The 19,546-nt window shown below is 54.0% G+C and overlaps 1 protein-coding gene across 1 annotated transcript in view; it reads right to left on the reverse strand.

Annotated features, from left to right (window-relative positions):
- Window positions 1-17,469: 17,469 nt before the first annotated feature.
- RNF126 (ring finger protein 126) overlaps window positions 17,470-19,546 on the reverse strand; it is a 35,045-nt gene continuing 32,968 nt past the window's right edge. Inside the window, exon 9 of the mRNA XM_066604766.1 lies at window positions 17,470-18,012. Within this exon, the coding sequence (XP_066460863.1) occupies window positions 17,857-18,012 (156 nt within the window). The 3' untranslated portion in view covers window positions 17,470-17,856. The remainder of the gene's footprint in view (window positions 18,013-19,546) is intronic.

A 19,546-nucleotide genomic window follows, 5' to 3' on the forward strand; every position in this document is an offset into this window, starting at 1 on the left:
TGATTTCAGTGGGCAATTAAGTTGAAGGGCTCCGGCACACTTCTGTTTTTGGTGCATTGTGTTTTTAACATTAGAAAGTCCCACTGACAATCGCGTTAACAAAAAACGCAAACGCAAGTGTGTGGGAGCCCTTAGTGTACCCTGTGCCGGAGCCCTTAGTGTACCCTGTGCCGGAGCCCTTAGTGTACCCTGTGCCGGAGCCCTTAGTGTACCCTGTGCCGGAGCCCTTAGTGTACCCTGTGCCGGAGCCCTTAGTGTACCCTGTGCCAGAGCCCTTAGTGTACCCTGTGCCAGAGCCCTTAGTGTACCCTGTGCCAGAGCCCTTAGTGTACCCTGTGCCAGAGCCCTTAGTGTACCCTGTGCCGGAGCCCTTAGTGTACCCTGTGCCGGAGCCCTCAGTGTACTGTGTGCCGCGCGTGCTGGAGCCCTTAGTGTACTATGTGCCGGAGCCCTTAGTGTACTATGTGCCGTGTGCCGGAGCCCTTAGTGTAATATGTGCCGGAGCCCTTAGTGCAGTGATGTCGAACCTTTTAGAGCCCGAGTGCCCAAACTGCAACCTAAAACCCACATATTTATCGCAAAGTGCCAACACGTCAGGTGGCGGGGCTTATCACGACGTATGATTTTACCCCCGTCGTTCTAAAAAGGACATGGCCGCTTCACAATAGACAGCGTGTAGATTGTGACTGCTTTTTGGATGTGGAAATACCCAAGAAAGTCCTCAGCGGAAAATACTGTGGAAAATTCTGCAGCATTTCTGCATCCAAAAAGTAGTCAGAATCTTGAAAACAGCTCTGCCCATTTCCGCCACGTGTAAATGGTAATAGTGACACCACCCCCATCCCCCAGCAGTAATAGTGACCCCCACCACACAGCAGCCCCAGCAGTAATAGTGACACCCCCCCAGCAGTAATAGTGACCCCCACCCCCCAGCAATAATAGTGGCCCCCACCCCACAGCGGCCCCAGCGGTGATAGTGGCCCCCACCCCACAGCGGCCCCAGCGGTGATAGTGGCCCCCACCCCACAGCGGCCCCAGCGGTGATAGTGGCCCCCACCCCACAGCGGCCCCAGCGGTGATAGTGGCCCCCACCCCACAGCGGCCCCAGCGGTCATAGTGACCCCCACCCCACAGCAACCCCAGCAGTAAGTGTCCCCCCACCCTACAGCAATAATAGTGACCCCCCCCCCCAGCGGCCCCCAGTGCATTAGGGACACCCCCCAGCAGCCCCCAGTGCATTAGGGACACCCCCCAGCGGCCCCCCAGTGCATTAGGGACACCCCCCAGCGGCCCCGCAGTGCAGCAGTGACACCCCAGAGCGGCCCCCCAGTGCAGCAGTGACACCCCCCAGCGGCCCTCCAGTGCAGCAGTGACACCCCCCAGCGGCTCCCCCAGTGCAGCAGTGACACCCCCCAGCGGCTCCCCCAGTGCAGCAGTGACACCCCCCAGCGGCTCCCCCAGTGCAGCAGTGACACCCCCCAGCGGCTCCCCCAGTGCAGCAGTGACACTCCCCAGCGGCTCCCCCAGTGCAGCAGTGACACTCCCCAGCGGCTCCCCCAGTGCAGCAGTGACACTCCCCAGCGGCTCCCCCAGTGCAGCAGTGACACTCCCCAGCGGCTCCCCCAGTGCAGCAGTGACACTCCCCAGCGGCTCCCCCAGTGCAGCAGTGACACTCCCCAGCGGCTCCCCCAGTGCAGCAGTGACACTCCCCAGCGGCTCCCCCAGTGCAGCAGTGACACTCCCCAGCGGCTCCCCCAGTGCAGCAGTGACACTCCCCAGCGGCTCCCCCAGTGCAGCAGTGACACTCCCCAGCGGCTCCCCCAGTGCAGCAGTGACACTCCCCAGCGGCTCCCCCAGTGCAGCAGTGACACCCCCCAGCGGCCCCTCCAGTGCAGCAGTGACACCCCCCAGCGGCCCCCCCAGTGCAGCAGTGACACCCCCCAGCGGCCCCCCCAGTGCAGCAGTGACACCCCCCAGCGGCCCCCCCAGTGCAGCAGTGACACCCCCCAGCGGCCCCCCCAGTGCAGCAGTGACACCCCCCAGCGGCCCCCCCAGTGCAGCAGTGACACCCCCCAGCGGCCCCCCCCCCAGTGCAGCAGTGACACCCCCCAGCGGCCCCCCCCCAGTGCAGCAGTGACACCCCCCAGCGGCCCCCCCCAGTGCAGCAGTGACACCCCCCAGCGGCCCCCCCCCAGTGCAGCAGTGACACCCCCCAGCGGCCCCCCCAGTGCAGCAGTGACACCCCCCAGCGGCCCCCCCAGTGCAGCAGTGACACCCCCCAGCGGCCCCCCCAGTGCAGCAGTGACACCCTCCAGCGGCCCCCCCAGTGCAGCAGTGACACCCCCCAGCGGCCCCCCAGTGCAGCAGTGACACCCCACAGTGCCCCTCCCGAGACCCACATACTTACCTCCTCCTCCCCCTCCTCCTGGAAGCTCAGCTTCTCTTCTGGTCCCGGCCTGCATATTAACTTTTTCTTACCCACTTCTGCCTCAATAGGTAATTCCCAGCAACCTGATTGGTTATTTGGGTTGGCTGATTCACCAAACAACCAATCAGGTTGCTGGGAATTGCTGATTGCTGCAGAAGTGGGAAAGAAAGTGTTAATATGCTCCCGACACACACTCTGACACATACGCTGCTGGACGCCTCCCCCCCTCCCGGCGGAACCAAGTAGTAGGAGACGTCGGGGCAGGGGGGAGAGGGATTCCTGCTGCACACTGAAGTCAGTGTGTGCCGGGATCAGCGCGGCTAGCAGTGCCATTTGTGAATGCCGGCAGGGGAGCCATGGCCCCTGCTGGTATTCACAAGTGGTGCACAGCCGATAGGGCGCGTGCCAGTAGGGAGGGCTCTGCGTGCCGCCTCTGGCACGCGTGCCATAGGTTCGCCACCACTGCCTTAGTGTACTGTGTGCCGTGTGCCGGAGCCCTTAGTGTACTATGTGCCGGAGCCCTTAGTGTAATATGTGCCGGAGCCCTTAGTGTAATATGTGCCGTGTGCCGGAGCCCTCAGTGTACTGTGTGCCGGAGCCCTCAGTGTACTGTGTGCCGTGTGCCGGAGCCCTCAGTGTACTGTGTGCCGTGTGCCGGAGCCCTCAGTGTAATGTGTGCCGTGTGCCGGAGCCCTCAGTGTAATGTGTGCCGTGTGCCGGAGCCCTCAGTGTAATGTGTGCCGTGTGCCGGAGCCCTCAGTGTACTGTGTGCCGTGTGCCGGAGCCCTCAGTGTAGTGTGTGCCGTGTGCCGGAGCCCTCAGTGTACTGTGTGCCGTGTGCCGGAGCCCTCAGTGTACTGTGTGCCGTGTGCCGGAGCCCTCAGTGTACTGTGTGCCGTGTGCCGGAGCCCTCAGTGTACTGTGTGCCGTGTGCCGGAGCCCTCAGTGTAATGTGTGCCGTGTGCCGGAGCCCTCAGTGTAATGTGTGCCGTGTGCCGGAGCCCTCAGTGTAATGTGTGCCGTGTGCCGGAGCCCTCAGTGTAATGTGTGCCGTGTGCCGGAGCCCTCAGTGTAATGTGTGCCGTGTGCCGGAGCCCTCAGTGTACTGTGTGCCGTGTGCCGGAGCCCTCAGTGTACTGTGTGCCGTGTGCCGGAGCCCTCAGTGTACTGTGTGCCGGAGCCCTCAGTGTAATGTGTGCCGGAGCCATCAGTGTAATGTGTGCCGGAGCCATCAGTGTAATGTGTGCCGGAGCCATCAGTGTAATATGTGCCGTGTGTGCCGGAGCCCTCAGTGTAATGTGTGCCGGAGCCATCAGTGTAATGTGTGCCGGAGCCCTCAGTGTAATGTGTGCCGGAGCCATCAGTGTAATGTGTGCCGGAGCCATCAGTGTAATATGTGCCGTGTGTGCCGGAGCCCTTAGTGTAATGTGTGCCGTGTGCCGGAGCCCTCAGTGTAATGTGTGCCGTGTGCCGGAGCCCTCAGTGTAATGTGTGCCGTGTGCCGGAGCCCTCAGTGTAATGTGTGCCGGAGCCATCAGTGTAATGTGTGCCGGAGCCATCAGTGTAATATGTGCCGTGTGTGCCGGAGCCCTCAGTGTAATGTGTGCCGGAGCCATCAGTGTAATGTGTGCCGGAGCCCTCAGTGTAATGTGTGCCGGAGCCCTCAGTGTAATGTGTGCCGGAGCCATCAGTGTAATGTGTGCCGGAGCCATCAGTGTAATGTGTGCCGTGTGTGCCGGAGCCCTTAGTGTAATGTGTGCCGTGTGCCGGAGCCCTCAGTGTAATGTGTGCCGTGTGCCGGAGCCCTCAGTGTAATGTGTGCCGTGTGCCGGAGCCCTCAGTGTAATGTGTGCCGGAGCCATCAGTGTAATGTGTGCCGGAGCCATCAGTGTAATGTGTGCCGGAGCCATCAGTGTAATGTGTGCCAGAGCCATCAGTGTAATGTGTGCCGGAGCCATCAGTGTAATATGTGCCGTGTGTGCCGGAGCCCTTAGTGTAATGTGTGCCGTGTGCCGGAGCCCTCAGTGTAATGTGTGCCGTGTGCCGGAGCCCTCAGTGTAATGTGTGCCGTGTGCCGGAGCCCTCAGTGTAATGTGTGCCGTGTGCCGGAGCCCTCAGTGTAATGTGTGCCGTGTGCCGGAGCCCTCAGTGTAATGTGTAATGTGTGCCGGAGCCCTCAGTGTAATGTGTAATGTGTGCCGGAGCCCTCAGTGTAATGTGTGCCGTGTGCCGGAGCCCTCAGTGTAATGTGTGCCGTGTGCCGGAGCCCTCAGTGTAATGTGTGCCGTGTGCCGGAGCCCTCAGTGTAATGTGTGCCGGAGCCATCAGTGTAATGTGTGCCGGAGCCATCAGTGTAATATGTGCCGTGTGTGCCGGAGCCCTCAGTGTAATGTGTGCCGGAGCCATCAGTGTAATGTGTGCCGGAGCCCTCAGTGTAATGTGTGCCGGAGCCCTCAGTGTAATGTGTGCCGGAGCCATCAGTGTAATGTGTGCCGGAGCCATCAGTGTAATGTGTGCCGTGTGTGCCGGAGCCCTTAGTGTAATGTGTGCCGTGTGCCGGAGCCCTCAGTGTAATGTGTGCCGTGTGCCGGAGCCCTCAGTGTAATGTGTGCCGTGTGCCGGAGCCCTCAGTGTAATGTGTGCCGGAGCCATCAGTGTAATGTGTGCCGGAGCCATCAGTGTAATGTGTGCCAGAGCCATCAGTGTAATGTGTGCCGGAGCCATCAGTGTAATATGTGCCGTGTGTGCCGGAGCCCTCAGTGTAATGTGTGCCGTGTGCCGGAGCCCTCAGTGTAATGTGTGCCGTGTGCCGGAGCCCTCAGTGTAATGTGTGCCGTGTGCCGGAGCCCTCAGTGTAATGTGTGCCGTGTGCCGGAGCCCTCAGTGTAATGTGTGCCGTGTGCCGGAGCCCTCAGTGTAATGTGTAATGTGTGCCGGAGCCCTCAGTGTAATGTGTAATGTGTGCCGGAGCCCTCAGTGTAATGTGTGCCGTGTGCCGGAGCCCTCAGTGTAATGTGTGCCGGAGCCCTCAGTGTAATGTGTGCCGGAGCCCTCAGTGTAATGTGTGCCGGAGCCCTCAGTGTAATGTGTGCCGTGTGCCGGAGCCCTCAGTGTAATGTGTGCCGTGTGCCGGAGCCCTCAGTGTAATGTGTGCCGTGTGCCGGAGCCCTCAGTGTAATGTGTGCCGTGTGCCGGAGCCCTCAGTGTAATGTGTGCCGTGTGCCGGAGCCCTCAGTGTAATGTGTGCCGGAGCCCTCAGTGTAATGTGTGCCGGAGCCCTCAGTGTAATGTGTGCCGGAGCCCTCAGTGTAATGTGTGCCGGAGCCCTCAGTGTAATGTGTGCCGGAGCCCTCAGTGTAATGTGTGCCGTGTGCCGGAGCCCTCAGTGTAATGTATGCCGGAGCCCTCAGTGTAATGTGTGCCGGAGCCCTCAGTGTAATGTGTGCCGTGTGCCGGAGCCCTCAGTGTAATGTATGCCGGAGCCCTCAGTGTAATGTGTGCCGTGTGCCGGAGCCCTCAGTGTAATGTATGCCGGAGCCCTCAGTGTAATGTGTGCCGGAGCCCTCAGTGTAATGTGTGCCGTGTGTGCAATACGCATGAAATGAGAATAGACTTTTTTGCATACAGTGAAGTGTGTGTGGGCTCTATTCACTGCGGATCACGTGCACAGCTGCGTTTGTGTGAATAAGCCCTAAATGTATACTGACGTGTAATAGATCTGCAGATTCGCTGTAGGTGAATGTACCTTCATGTGGTGGTCACATGTAACGGAAATGTCGCAAAACTTCTGCAGCGGCAAAATCTGCAGCATATCTGCTTCAAAAACAGTAAAAATCTGCAGCAGTTTTCAGCTTGCAATGCCGCTTCCCCTCCCCCACCACAGCAGACATCCCTCGCCCGTTAACAGGAGCGTCGTTGCTGGCTGAAAGCAGCTGCAGATGGAAGCCGGTCAGAATCTGCCCCGGCGCCATGAACTTGGATTTCGTTTTTGCACTGCGGGCTCCACGGCATTTCTGCTCCGCATGAACAAACCCCTGTGGGTCGGGTCTGACACAAGTGTTAGCGATTACTCTGTTCGAATATGCCAACAGCCCACGTCCCAGGAAGGTGAGCGGAGCGTCAGCCCCAGGAAATAAAGATCACTCGGGGCCGATCAGCTGCACACTGATCGCAGGGTGGGCCGCGGGGGGCTCAGCGGGGCTTGTGGGAAGACAAATCCGACACAAACTGACAAGAATGGGAGTTTGTCTTACCGATAATTCCCTTTCTTGAAGGCATCATGACGGCATACACCTGGAGGTCGCTCACCTGCTGACCTGATGGGACAGGAAGAGGCAGAACATAAAGGCACCTCCCCTCCACCAAACACCAGTGCGTTCCCAATAACCACAGAGAGTACTTAACCAGAAGGTGTGATTTATTGGCATCACACCCCTCAGACAAGGAAAGCATACGCATACACATTACCTCATGTACTAGACAAAACAAGGGTAACCATGATGGTCGGGGGGGGGAGGGGGGGGGGGACGTATGCTGTCATGATGCCTTCAAGAAAGGGAATTAGAGGTAAGAAAAATCCCCGTTTTCCCTCCGACATCATACGCTGGAGGAATACCAAATAACTGGCATGGGCTTTTTTAGGGAGGGATTACTGCTTGTAGCACCTTCCTCCCGAAGGTTGCATCCTGACTAGATCTAATGTCCAGCCTGTAGTCTATGTATATATAAAATTGAATGTATGTCTGTCTGTTTGTCCTTTATGCGCTACTACGCCATTCATCCGATCGCCATGAAACTTTGGGAAGTTGTTGAGTACACTCCTGGGAAGATTATAGGCATAGTACAATTATCCTATGATAGGTGGCGCGCGCGAGCATCGCCGACAGTTACGCCCCACCCCCCTACGTAGATCGTTTGATTGCCATAATTGCCACCAATTTTCTCACTTCCCAATGTCATAGAAACGTGAAATTTGGCACGAGCATTGATTATGTCATAAATAGGAAAAGCTAATAGGTCCCAACTCGATTATTCAATTCTAGCACAAAAGAACTGGCGTCAAAATTATACGTACGGAATCTAATTCTCTCACTTCCTGATGTCATCTGTATTTATAAAAATGAATGTATGTCTGTCTGTCTGTCCTTTATGCATTACTAGACCATTCATCTAAAATCGCCATAAAACTTTGGTAATTTGTTGAGTACACTCCTGGGAAGATTACTGGCATAGTACAACTATCCTGCGAGCGTCGTCGACAGTTATGCCCCCCAGACAAAGATCGTTTGATTTCCATCTCAAGCACAAAAGCAAAAGGCATTACGAGCAACGGGAGGCGTGTTCAACTACAAAATGATGCATCCGCCGAACGTATCACAAGAGAATTGCTGGATATTGAGAATGCTGAGGTAACATGAAAGCTGTGCTGTGATTGGTTGTTATATATTATACCGCTGAGGTAACATGAAAACTGCTGTGCTGTGATTGGTTGTTATATATTATACTGCTGAGGTAACATGAAAGCTGCGCTGTGATTGGTTGTTATATATTATACCGCTGAGGTAACATGAAAGCTGCGCTGTGATTGGTTGTTATATATTATACCGCTGAGGTAACATGAAAGCTGCGCTGTGATTGGTTGTTATATATTATACTGCTGAGGTAACATGAAAGCTGTGCTGTGATTGGTTGTTATATATTATACTGAGGTAACATGAAAACTGCTGTGCTGTGATTGGTTGTTATATATTATACCGCAGAGGTAACATGAAAACTGCTGTGCTGTGATTGGTTGTTATATATTATACCGCAGAGGTAACATGAAAACTGCTGTGCTGTGATTGGTTGTTATATATTATACTGCTGATGTAACATGAAAACTGCTGTGCTGTGATTGGTTGTTCTATATTATACTGCTGAGGTAACATGAAAGCTGCGCTGTGATTGGTTGTTATATATTATACTGCTGAGGTAACATGAAAGCTGCGCTGTGATTGGTTGTTATATATTATACTGCTGAGGTAACATGAAAACTGCTGTGCTGTGATTGGTTGTTCTATATTATACTGCTGAGGTAACATGAAAGCTGTGCTGTGATTGGTTGTTATATATTATACTGCTGAGGTAACATGAAAACTGCTGTGCTGTGATTGGTTGTTACATATTATACCGCTGAGGTAACTTGAAAGCTGTGCTGTGATTGGTTGCTATATATTATACCGCTGAGGTAACTAGAAAGCTGCGCTGTGATTGGTTGTTATCTAGAGATTATATATATATATATATATAAACGAATGTCTGTCTGTCTGTCTTCGCAGCAACGCGCGACGGGTAAGCTAGTGTTTAATAAAAGTAGGCCAGAAGTCCACGTGGCTGCATTACAGATTTGTTCAATTGAGGCGTGTGCTCTTTCCGGGCCAGGAACACGCCACGGCCCGGGTAGAGTGGGCCTTCAATCCTTCTGGAGGAGGGATGCCCTTGGCCTTGTAAGCCTCCTGGACGGCTCTCCTGAGCCACCAGGCGATCGCAACTTTAGAAGCGGCCCTTCCTTTGGCCTGCCCCTGAAATTGAACAAAAAGTTTATCAGTCTTTCTGAAACTTCCCGTTGCCTCAAGGTACTCTAGTACAGCTCTTTTGACGTCTAGATTATGGAGCTTCTGCTTCCTTTCATTTTTGAAGTTTTGACAAAAGGCTGGAATAACGATTGGCTGGCCTCTAGGAAAATCTGACAAGACTTTAGGTTGGAAGGACGGGTCTAAGGTAAATACAATTTTGTCAGGGTGAATAGTCATATATGGGGCCCTCTGTGAAAGGGCCTGGATTTCACCCACACGCCTAGCCGACCTAACTACCACAAGCAGGGCTACCTTAAACAACAGCATGGCGATGGATAAGTCACTAAGAGGTTAAAACGGGGGTTCACAAAAGGCCTGAAGGACTATAGACAAATCCCAGGGGGGTGCAGTAAGCTTAGTGAATGGATGAAGTCTACTCGTCCCTCTAAGAAATCTCCTAATCCATCTGTGCTCCGCAAGCACGAGATCAAAGAATGCCCCCAAGGCCGCCACTTAGACTTTGAGGGTATTTGGACTCAATCCTTTATTCAGGCCCCCCTGGAGGAAATCTAGGATTCTACGGATATCTGGTTAATCTAACTGCTGGATATCTTGACCCATCAATTCTGGGAATTTTTTCCACCTTTTTGAATAACTCTTTTCCGTTGAGGGCTTAAGGCTCTCGCAAATAGTGGAAACCACATTACTGGATAGGCCCTTTACTAAGAATTTTACCCGTTGAAGATCCAGGCCATCAGCCTGAACTTGTGAACCTCTGGGTAAAGAAGAGGACCCTGCAGAGGTGAATCCGGTCTTGACGGAAGGTGGAAAGGCTCTCCCACTGACAGCGATCTCAGAAGAGGGAACCAGGGTCTTTTGGGCCAATAAGGAGCTACTAGAATTACTGACAGACTTTACTGCAGTAATTTCCTCGGGAGGAACGGAATAAGAGGTAAAGGGGGAAAAGCGTAAGCCAAGTCCCAAACCCAGGGGTGAGAGAGGGCGTCCGTGCCTAAGGCTTGTTTCTATGAGCTTCAAGGGAAAAAAAAAGAAAAAAAGATGGCACTTGGTATTTGTGCTTGACGCAAACAGGTCTATCTCGGGTACCCCCCATTTTGTCACGAGTAGGCCGAACACCTTGGGATGGAGCTCCCACTCTCCTGGATCCACTTTCTTCCTTAGAAAGTCCGCGGCTGTATTTTCGGCTCCTTTTATGTGAAGGCAGACAGTGACCTGGTTGTAAGTTCCGCCCACTGAAGGATCTTTCCCGCCAGATGCTGAAGTAGAGGATTCCTGGTGGTACCCTGGTGGCGAATGAGTGACACTGCCGTCATGTTATCAGAAAAAATCCTCACGTGCTTCATCCCCAACACGGTTTGCAGGCTACGCAGGGATTTCCAAACTGCATTAAATTCTTTAAAATTAGATGAATTGGATCTCTCTCCTGAGGGAGACCCTGTATATGACCACCTTCAAAGTGGGCCCCCCACCTCTTGGCGCTGGCATCACTGGTTATTATGGCAGGGTCCAGATTCCATTCGGATGCCCGGGAAACGTTGTCTGAGGACAACCACCAGTGGAGTTAGGATCTGGCCCTAGTGGAAATAGGGATCGTTCTATCAAGTGAGGACTGTGACTTGTCCCAGTTCTGAAGGATAAGTGCCCGAAGATCACGACTGTGGAACTGGGCCCAGGAAACCACATTAATGCATGAAGTCATTAACCCCAGGATCCGCATCGCCTCTCTAATTGATACTCCAGATTTCTTATATAAAGCAGAACATTCATCTAGAATGAGCTTTTTCCTTAGGAGAGGAAGGGACAAACATTGGAGACGAGAATCCAAAAGGACTCCCAAGAATTTTTTCCGGGTTTCCGGTTCCATTTTGGATTAATGATCCAGCCCAGGTCCCGCAGTAACTTAAGTGTGGGACTCAAGTGCGACTTCAGAATTGTCAGGGGATCCGCCACCAGAAGAAAATCACCCAAATATGGGATGAGGATAATCCCCCGATTATGCAGAAAAGCTATTATTTCAATCACCACTTTGGAAAACGCCCGTGGAGCGGAGGAAAATCCAATGGTAGGCAAATAAATTGGTAGTGACGGAGTACCCTTCAATTTTCAGCGCAAGTCTTTTGCGAGTTAACGTAAATGGAGATGTGATAATACGTATCCTTCAAGTCAATCATAGCCATTACATTCTGCGTACCAATCAGGGGGTTACAGTTCATAGTCTCCATCTTGAATTTTCTGTACTCTATAAAGTTAACTCTAAGATTGATTATGGTTTAGGAACCAGAAAAAGTGGGGAGTAAAACCCTTTCCCCCATTCCCTCTTGGGGACGGGGGTAACAGCACCATGATCCAACAGGTTCTGTACCCCCTTAAGGAGAGCCTGCTGTAGAATTGGAGACTGCACCGAGGTGAACACAATCCTATCCGGAGGGTGAGATTCTAACTCAATCGTGTAACCCTCCGCCACCAGATGTAAAACCCATTCGTTGGTTGTTATATTTCGCCAACTGGTACAAAAATGAGCTAATCTTCCGCCCACCAGGCACGGAGATGTAGACTGAGGGTCAACAGTAAGAGCCTTACCCCTTCCTCCCTTTGGATAAGACCACCTTCCAGTCTTTGCTTTCCCTACGTATGCCGTAGCTGAAGGACGCAGAGTGAAGGGTCTTTTGGGAGGTCTGATAGCTGCCAGTCCCTGGGTTTGTCTGCTGCCTTCTCAAGCAGGCACTTGTCTCCCTTTACTTTGTATCGGTGCATCGTACTGACCCAGAGGAGCAAGATAGGGCATTTAACCAACCCCTCCCTTTTCTTTTTTTCCTTCTCCCATTTAAAAAAATCCTAACTCCTTTCTTTAGCCATCGCCGTCGCTGTATGAGGGTTGTTGTTTGCGGGACGAGTTGTATTTTTCCTGGTGCTATATAATGTACTGAAAAACTTTTACAATATTCTAAGTGGAATAAAATGAAGGGCCCTGGTTGGAGGTCGGAGAGGGAGGACTGTACTTCTTCCCGGACGACCGACCGGATTTTGCTTTGGCGTAGGAGTAGTCAAGCTTTGTTGAGCATACTGGACACTTTACTCCTCCTCCTAGCCTCCCTAGGTTTTGAGTATCTGTGTCCTGAAATGACAAGGGAGAGCTCTGTTAGTAAGGGGAGTGTAGTGCAGGTGTTTGTAGGTTGGCCCACAGGACCACTTACAGTTTGGAGATTGTCTGGGTCCTCCCTGGCCGACATCCTGAGCTTGTGGGTTCAGATTCCTGTCCGTGGAAGTGATACCAGCTTGTAGAAGCCACTTATAGCTGTACTTGTGGTGCAGAGGCTTTTAATTTCAAATCTGGTGCCAAGCCGCTCTAGGCCACGCGCCCTCCGTGCACTCCGTCCGATGCCCCGCCCCCTCGCAGAGCGTCTGCCGTCATCCGCAATGCCAGGAGACCCAATGCAGCGGCCACCACCTGTTTGACGGCCACGGTGGTGCCAGAAAGCCCATCCTTTGACCCAGGCCCACGCAATCCCCGGTTAGTACCCAAGTGAGGTACTTCCCACTGGGGTAACCGGGGCTGCCAGGAATGATGCCGCCCGCCACCATGGCGAGTACTGATCCGGGGGAATGTGACAGCATACGCTGGAGCTCTGCCGCTGCTGTCCTGAAGGGACAGGAAAACCCCTGGTGTTGGTGGAGGGCAGGTTTCCTTTATGCTCTGCCTCTTCCTGTCCCTTCAGGTCAGCAGGGGAGCGACCTCCAGCGTATGCTGTCATGATGTTGGAGGGAAAACTAATTCAGGCATGGATGTCCTCCTTGATGAGAGAAATAGAAGAGAACTGCAACTGGAGAGTTACAATCTGCCTGTTTGTCTGAAGGCAACACTAAAGGCCCATTTAGACACAATGATTAACACTCAAAATTCACTTAAAAGCCATCGTTTGAGCAATAATCACTGCGTCTAAACGCGCGGCCATCGTGCACTGTTCGTTCATGGCTGATTTCTAGCACGCTAAAAGTCAGCAATGAGCCTTATCAGTGTAGAGTTCGCAGCAGGATCCCAGCTAATAGCATTCTTTCAGCTGGAATCCTCAAAACGGTCACAAACTATCGTTTGAGCAATCATCTTTCAGTGTAAATAGGCCTTTACTGTAGTCTTGTGATCCCTGCAGCATCACACCGATTCAGCAAGCAATCTATTTGCAGTGTGACAGATGAGGAGCAGCCAGTGTATGGTGGAACAGTGACTGGGCCGCATATCCACTGTATCTGTTAAGGCCCATTTAGACACCAATTAATCGCTCAAAAGCCATCTATTGAGTGATAATCGTTGCATCTAAACGCGCGCCCATTGTGCACTGTTCGTTCATCGCTCATTTCTAGAAAGCCAGAAATGAGCAATGAGCCTTATCAGCACGGCACATTAATATCTCAGCGTTTAGTGCTGATAGCATTCTCTCAGCCGGTAGCCCGCTGTCAGTTCATAGTGGGACACCAGCTGAAAGTGCTGAGAACAATGCAGCTGTTTACATATCCAAAACAGCTGCATTGTTCTCGTAGAGATTGCTGTGGTATCCGGCTCCGCCTGCATTAACTCTTATGTAGCCAATTAGCTACTTAGAGTTATGCAAAGATAATCACTCAAAACTGTCACTCAATCTGCCGTTTGAGCGATTTTTGAGTGATCATCACTCCGAGTAAATGGGTCTTAAGGCTCCATCCAAATCACAATTCTGTCCTCCGTTGAATATCCACATTAAACAGAGGTCAGCCATTAGTCCCCACTAACCACAGGACCCATTGTAAATTCTATACATTACGCAGTATACATGTAACTGTACTGAATAGCATCCTGTACTGTTACATACTTCCCCTTCCCAGCATACTGACACATTACATCTGCAGTGTATCAGGAGCTTTCACCGTGTACAGGATAAACGTACGTAGAGCCGGCGCTGTGATGGAACGTCTGGCCGGAGGTTCCGACGCAGATGGGAAGCCAGCCTGAGTGTGAACCTCCATTTTCACCGGTTTAGGTTTTTCGCTCCCATGGGCAATTTTGATAGGACAATTTTTTCTTATGCACATGCGAATACACCTGTTTATTCTATGGGCCCATAGTCACTATGTATAAGATACAGATAACAGAACCAGGTGAATGCACCCTTAAAGGGATAGCCTTCACAAGAGGCACTAGGCGCACTGACGTTTTACTTTTCACTGGGGTAAGCTTTATCTGGGAAATGACCGCTAGTCGGCAAGAAGAGGCTGCTGAAAGAGGATACTTTCCCATCACATTGAGGAGATCCGCTCTTCGCCAAGGATGGGGTGACGCCACGTTTTTGACAGTTGGGTTTTTTGAATTTTTAAAAAAAGTAATAAAATGGCAAGTGCTGCATGCGGATGGCTCTTGTAAACCGTGAAATCGGAAATCCCCGACAAACTGGGTTTGGGGGGGGGGGGTTCTCTATAGAAAAAAACCTAAAAAGACAAAATCCATGTGGATCAAAAAGTCATAGGCATCAAGAAGAAAAGCATGTGATCGGCTTCTTGTAAACACTAAACACCAGATGGGAAAGACAAATAAAGGTCTTCCTGATGTCGGTCCACGGGACGGTCTTGTGGAGGTCATCCCTTCAAGTAAGTGGAATGAAGTCCTCAGTGAATCCGCATGCAGCCACGCTTTACTTCTGGCCTGCAGACACCGCTCTGGTGGCTCCTCACTTAAAGGGGTCGTCTGCTCACAGAATGTGTCTTCAGGCCGGACTGCAGCCACAAACCCATCGGAGGCCATTTTCACTCTTAGTAACGCTCTTCTGTCCCTCAGTCACTTTGGAAATCCAATCTAGTACTTCCAGCAATGAAGTGCCATTCTAACTGCCGCTATCCCCGCTCACAGACGGGACGAGCTGGAAGGCTCACCACGTCCCGTCTGAGGGGGGAGGGGGGGGGGGGGGGGGAAACCCACCTAGCAAACAGAACGGCACACCAGATAGGATCTCATGTGACTAGGGGACACAGCAGTGTTCCTACCCAAATTAAAAAGGCTCCATTTAGGCGAGTGGCCGGGATGAAGCCTACAACAGGGCTGACATTTACTCTGTGCGTGGACAACACCTTAAAGGGGTTGTCCCGAGGCAGCAAGTGGGTCTATACACTTCTGTATGGCCATAATAATGCACTTTGTAATGTACATTGTGCATTAATTATGAGCCATACAGAAGTTATAAAAAGTTTTATACTTACCTGCTCCGTTGCTAGCGTCCTCGTCTCCATGGTGCCGACTAATTTTCGCCCTCCGATGGCCAAATTAGCCGCGCTTGCGCAGTCCGGGTCTTCTCCTCTTCTCTATGGGGCTCCGTGTAGCTCCGCCCCGTCACGTGCCGATTCCAGCCAATCAGGAGGCTGGAATCGGCAATGGACCGCACAGAAGCCCTGCGGTCCATGGAGACAGAGGATCCCGGCGGCCATCTTCAGCAGGTGAGTATGAAGACGCCGGGACCGCCGGGATTCAGGTAAGCGCTGTGCGGGTGGTTTTTTTAACCCCTGCATCGGGGTTGTCTCGCGCCGAACGGGGGGGGGGGGGGGGGGGGGGGTTTAAAAAAAAAAAAAAAACCCGTTTCGGCGTGGGACATCTCCTTTAAGGCCTCATGTCCACTAGCTAAATGGAATTGCAGAATCCGCAGCGGATTTTGCCCATAGGGAATCATTGGCCATCCGCGGTCCATTAAATTGATTTTTGCACCCGTGGATGGCATTTTAAAAGAATTGCGCTTTTCACATGTGGGAGAAAACGTGGCATGCTCCATTCTGCCGCGGATTCCGCGCGGATAGGCCACATTGCTATCACATTGATAGCAATGTGTGCGGATATCTGCATGCAAAAAAAAAACATTTAAAGCAAATCCGTGTGGAATCCGCCACGGAAATCCGGGGCAGATTCTGTGCGGATTGTATTTTTTCAAGTGGACATGAGGCCCTAAGGAGTTGGGTTCACGTTGACTGTCTTTCTTGCCCCTAGCAAGCAGTTCTCTAGAACAGTTGGCATAGAGCTGAGCTGTTACTGCAGGGCACAGAGCTGTGGTCAGAGTGCTGGTCATGTGACCTGGAAGCCAAAAGAAAGACTACAGAGCAAGGAGGGGCCATGCTGCAGCAGGGTAGCCTCTATAGCGCCTGCCAGAGGATGGTAGCTTTATTGAGACTTGAAAGCTTCTTCCTGTGGCGTCCAGGATACAGGGTCCGGGGTCTCATCCCCATTTACTAGGGCATTAGCAGATTTCAGAGCATCATTGTAACTTGTTAGAGGATTCTGCATTTCCTTTGTACAATTACTAATCATCTAGTGAAAGGGCTTTCCCATTCTTCATCGCCTCCACAAGCGTCCTCTGCTCCCAGCACCAGCCCATCCCCACCCAGTAGACAAGATCACATTTCTGATGTGGCTGACCTGCTCAAGTTCGCACACGATCTAATGGAAATTTACCCAAACCAGAGGCAGAGTACGGCTTGCCTGCAGGAGCGAAGACTTCAAGCCCCAGCCATATTTTTGCTAGTGGCAGGATTAAAAGCCCAGGACCAAGTGCTGTAAGTTTATGGTGGTTGGTCCTTAAGGGGTTAAAGTGTCTTTCCCAAAGTGATTACTGGTCAGCATGCTGTGCTCCAGGCCCTGTGTGGGCAAAGTGGCCAGATAAGGTTAGCCAGATCATTAACTGTAAATATGATGTACGTCTGGTTTGTAGACGGCCCCTAAAGACTACTTATAGCACTAGGTCAATGTGACCCCAAAACCTGGCACCCCAGCTGCTGCAAGGAAGAAGAGTGGCTGCACACGCCGTGAGGTCTATACAAACCCGTCAGCGCATACTGAAGCTTCACACAGTAAGTGGGCCTGCTATGTAAGCAGCATGGTGCCCAGCGCTGACGGGGGGGGTCCTGCCTGAGACCGCGCTATGAAGACTCATTGCTAACAAAGCTTTCCTGACTTTACAGAAGGAATATGGAACCAACTGAGTGTCGGGCGCAAACTGAGGGACCGGGTTACAGTACTTACACTTGTACCTGGCACTACGAGGCACCGGCCTTGGCACACTGTGCAGCAGGACACGTCACACCCATTCTTCCACACATTTCTTACCCTGCTCACTAGGATATTGGTGGAAGCAATGAAGTACCCAGCGGCTCAAGAACCCCCCTACTGGGGAGCCAAAGTCATTGCAAGAGACAAAGAAATGCACTGAGATTGTGTTCATTGCCAACGCGATCCAAAATCCATAATACTGTAAAAGAACAATGGCATCTGCCGTCACCCCGAAGGAGGCAGCAACATGCTGGAGAAACAGTCTCAGGAAGGGGAGTTACTGGAGGCTCACAAGAAGATTGACAGTAAGTGATGCGAGATGGCCCGAGGCGTGATATGAGGGACCTCTGCCAACCACGGCCCACGTGTAAGAGCATCTCAGCCAGGAAACACAACGCATTCTGGAACGGTGGTACCGGCACTGCTCACAGCCAGAGCTGCAGCAAATCAGACATGTTTAATTTAAAGATTAAAAACCTCAAAGCATTAAAAAATAAAAATGATAAAAAGGAGTTATCGCACCTCTAGGCGTTACAAGAGGAACCCAAACCCTCTGGTGAAAAGAAAAAACGTCACACCCACACAGTCTCTTCCATGCTAGATGTCCACCAAGGAGGGGGGCTCAGACTGATGAACAGTCTGGTTCCCAGTTGTCGCACTTGAGGAGGAGGAAGAGACACTTCGACCGAACCCCCATTAGTCCAGAAGTGTCCTGCAGAGGAGCTCCTGGGCAGGGTTCCCTCTTGGGCGACGTACGGAGCGGGTGCCAGGCAGCTGCTCCCCCTCCCCGGGGCGGGCGCTCAGGAGTTATTGGCAGAGTTATTTTCATCAGTAGGAGAGGTGGAGGAGGAGGAGGAAGCGGAGGAAGCTGAGAAATTCATGTCCGATAGTCCTGGGGGGTTGGTGGCCGTGTTCTGGCCACTCAGGCTTTTCCTACATACAGGACATGTATCGTGCTGCGGGGAAGAAAACAGGCGTTACACTCTGGACGGACCCAGTAGAGCTCTGCGCATCCCCCTGCCCTCACTGATTAGCCCATGGCTCATGAAAATCTGAAACAAATGTACCTCTTGGTCCTCAGGAGGGTTAGAGGGGTTCTCAAAGGTTTAGAGAAACACTGCAGTTTTCTTTCAGGGGCAGTGCCCCCCGCCCTACCCACAGGCAGTGCCCCCCGCCCTACCCACAGGCAGTGCCCCCCGCCCTACCCACAGGCAGTGCCCGATGTCACAGCTCAGCCACCAATCTACCTGAGGACAGGTGTAGTTAGCCCTTTACATTTTCAGAAAGCTGTGTGCCTCTAACCTTGCACACGTCCTCCCTTTGGGGGCGTCACACCAATCTCTGTGGTATTTGGTCACACAGTCTTTTAGCCAAATCAAGAAGTGGGGTAAAAAGGAATGGAAAATATAGGACTTTTACGCCTCGCTCCCGCAGACGCCCCCCCCGCCCCGCTCCCGCAGACGCCCCCCCCGCCCCGCTCCCGCAGACGCCCCCCCCGCCCCGCTCCCCCCCGCCCTTTACGCCCCGCTCCCGCAGACGCCCCCCCGCCCTTTACGCCTCGCTCCCGCAGACGCCCCCCCGCCCCCGCAGACGCCCCCCCCGCCCTTTACGCCCCGCTCCCGCAGACGCCCCCCCCCGCCCCGCTCCCGCAGACGCCCCCCCCCGCCCCTTACGCCTCGCTCCCGCAGACGCCCCCCCGCCCCGCAGACGCCCCCCCGCCCCCGCAGACGTCCCGCTCCCGCAGACGCCCCCCCGCCCCGCTCCCGCAGACGCCCCCCCGCCCTTTACGCCGCGCTCCCGCAGACACCCCCCCCGCCCTTACGCCCCGATCCCCCAGAGCCCCCCGCGCTTTACGCCCCGCCCTTTACGCCCCGCTCCCGCAGCCGCCCCCCCGCCCAGCTCCCGCAGCCGCCCCCCCCGCCCGTTACGCCCGCCTCCCGCAGCCGCCCCCCCGCCCTTTACGCCTCGCTCCCGCAGACGCCCCCCCGCCCTTTACGCCCCACTCCCGCAGACGCCCCACTCCCGCAGACGCCCCCCGCCCTTTACGCCCCGCTCCCGCAGACGCCCCGCTCCCGCAGACGCCCCCCCGCCCTGCTCCCGCAGACGCCCCCCCGCCCTTTACGCCCCGCTCCCGCAGACGCCCCCCCGCCCCGCTCCCGCAGACGCCCCCCGCCCTCTCCCCTTACGCCCCGCTCCCGCAGACGCCCCCCGCCCTTACGCCCCCCCCCCCCGCCCTTACGCCCCGCTCCCCCAGACGCCCCCCGCGCTTCACGCCCCCGCTCCCGCAGCCCCCCCCCCCCCCGCCCTTTACGCCCGGCTCCCGCAGCCGCCCCCCCCCCGCCCGTTACGCCCGCCTCCCGCAGCCGCCCCCCCCCCGCCCGTTACGCCCGCCTCCCGCAGCCGCCCCCCCCCCTCTTTACGCCTCGCTCCCGCAGACGCCTCCCCCCGCTCTTTACGCCCCGCTCCCGCAGACGCCCCCCCGCCCTTTAC

This window comes from Eleutherodactylus coqui, chromosome 5 (assembly GCF_035609145.1).
Source record: "Eleutherodactylus coqui strain aEleCoq1 chromosome 5, aEleCoq1.hap1, whole genome shotgun sequence".
NCBI classification, from domain to species: domain Eukaryota; kingdom Metazoa; phylum Chordata; class Amphibia; order Anura; family Eleutherodactylidae; genus Eleutherodactylus; species Eleutherodactylus coqui.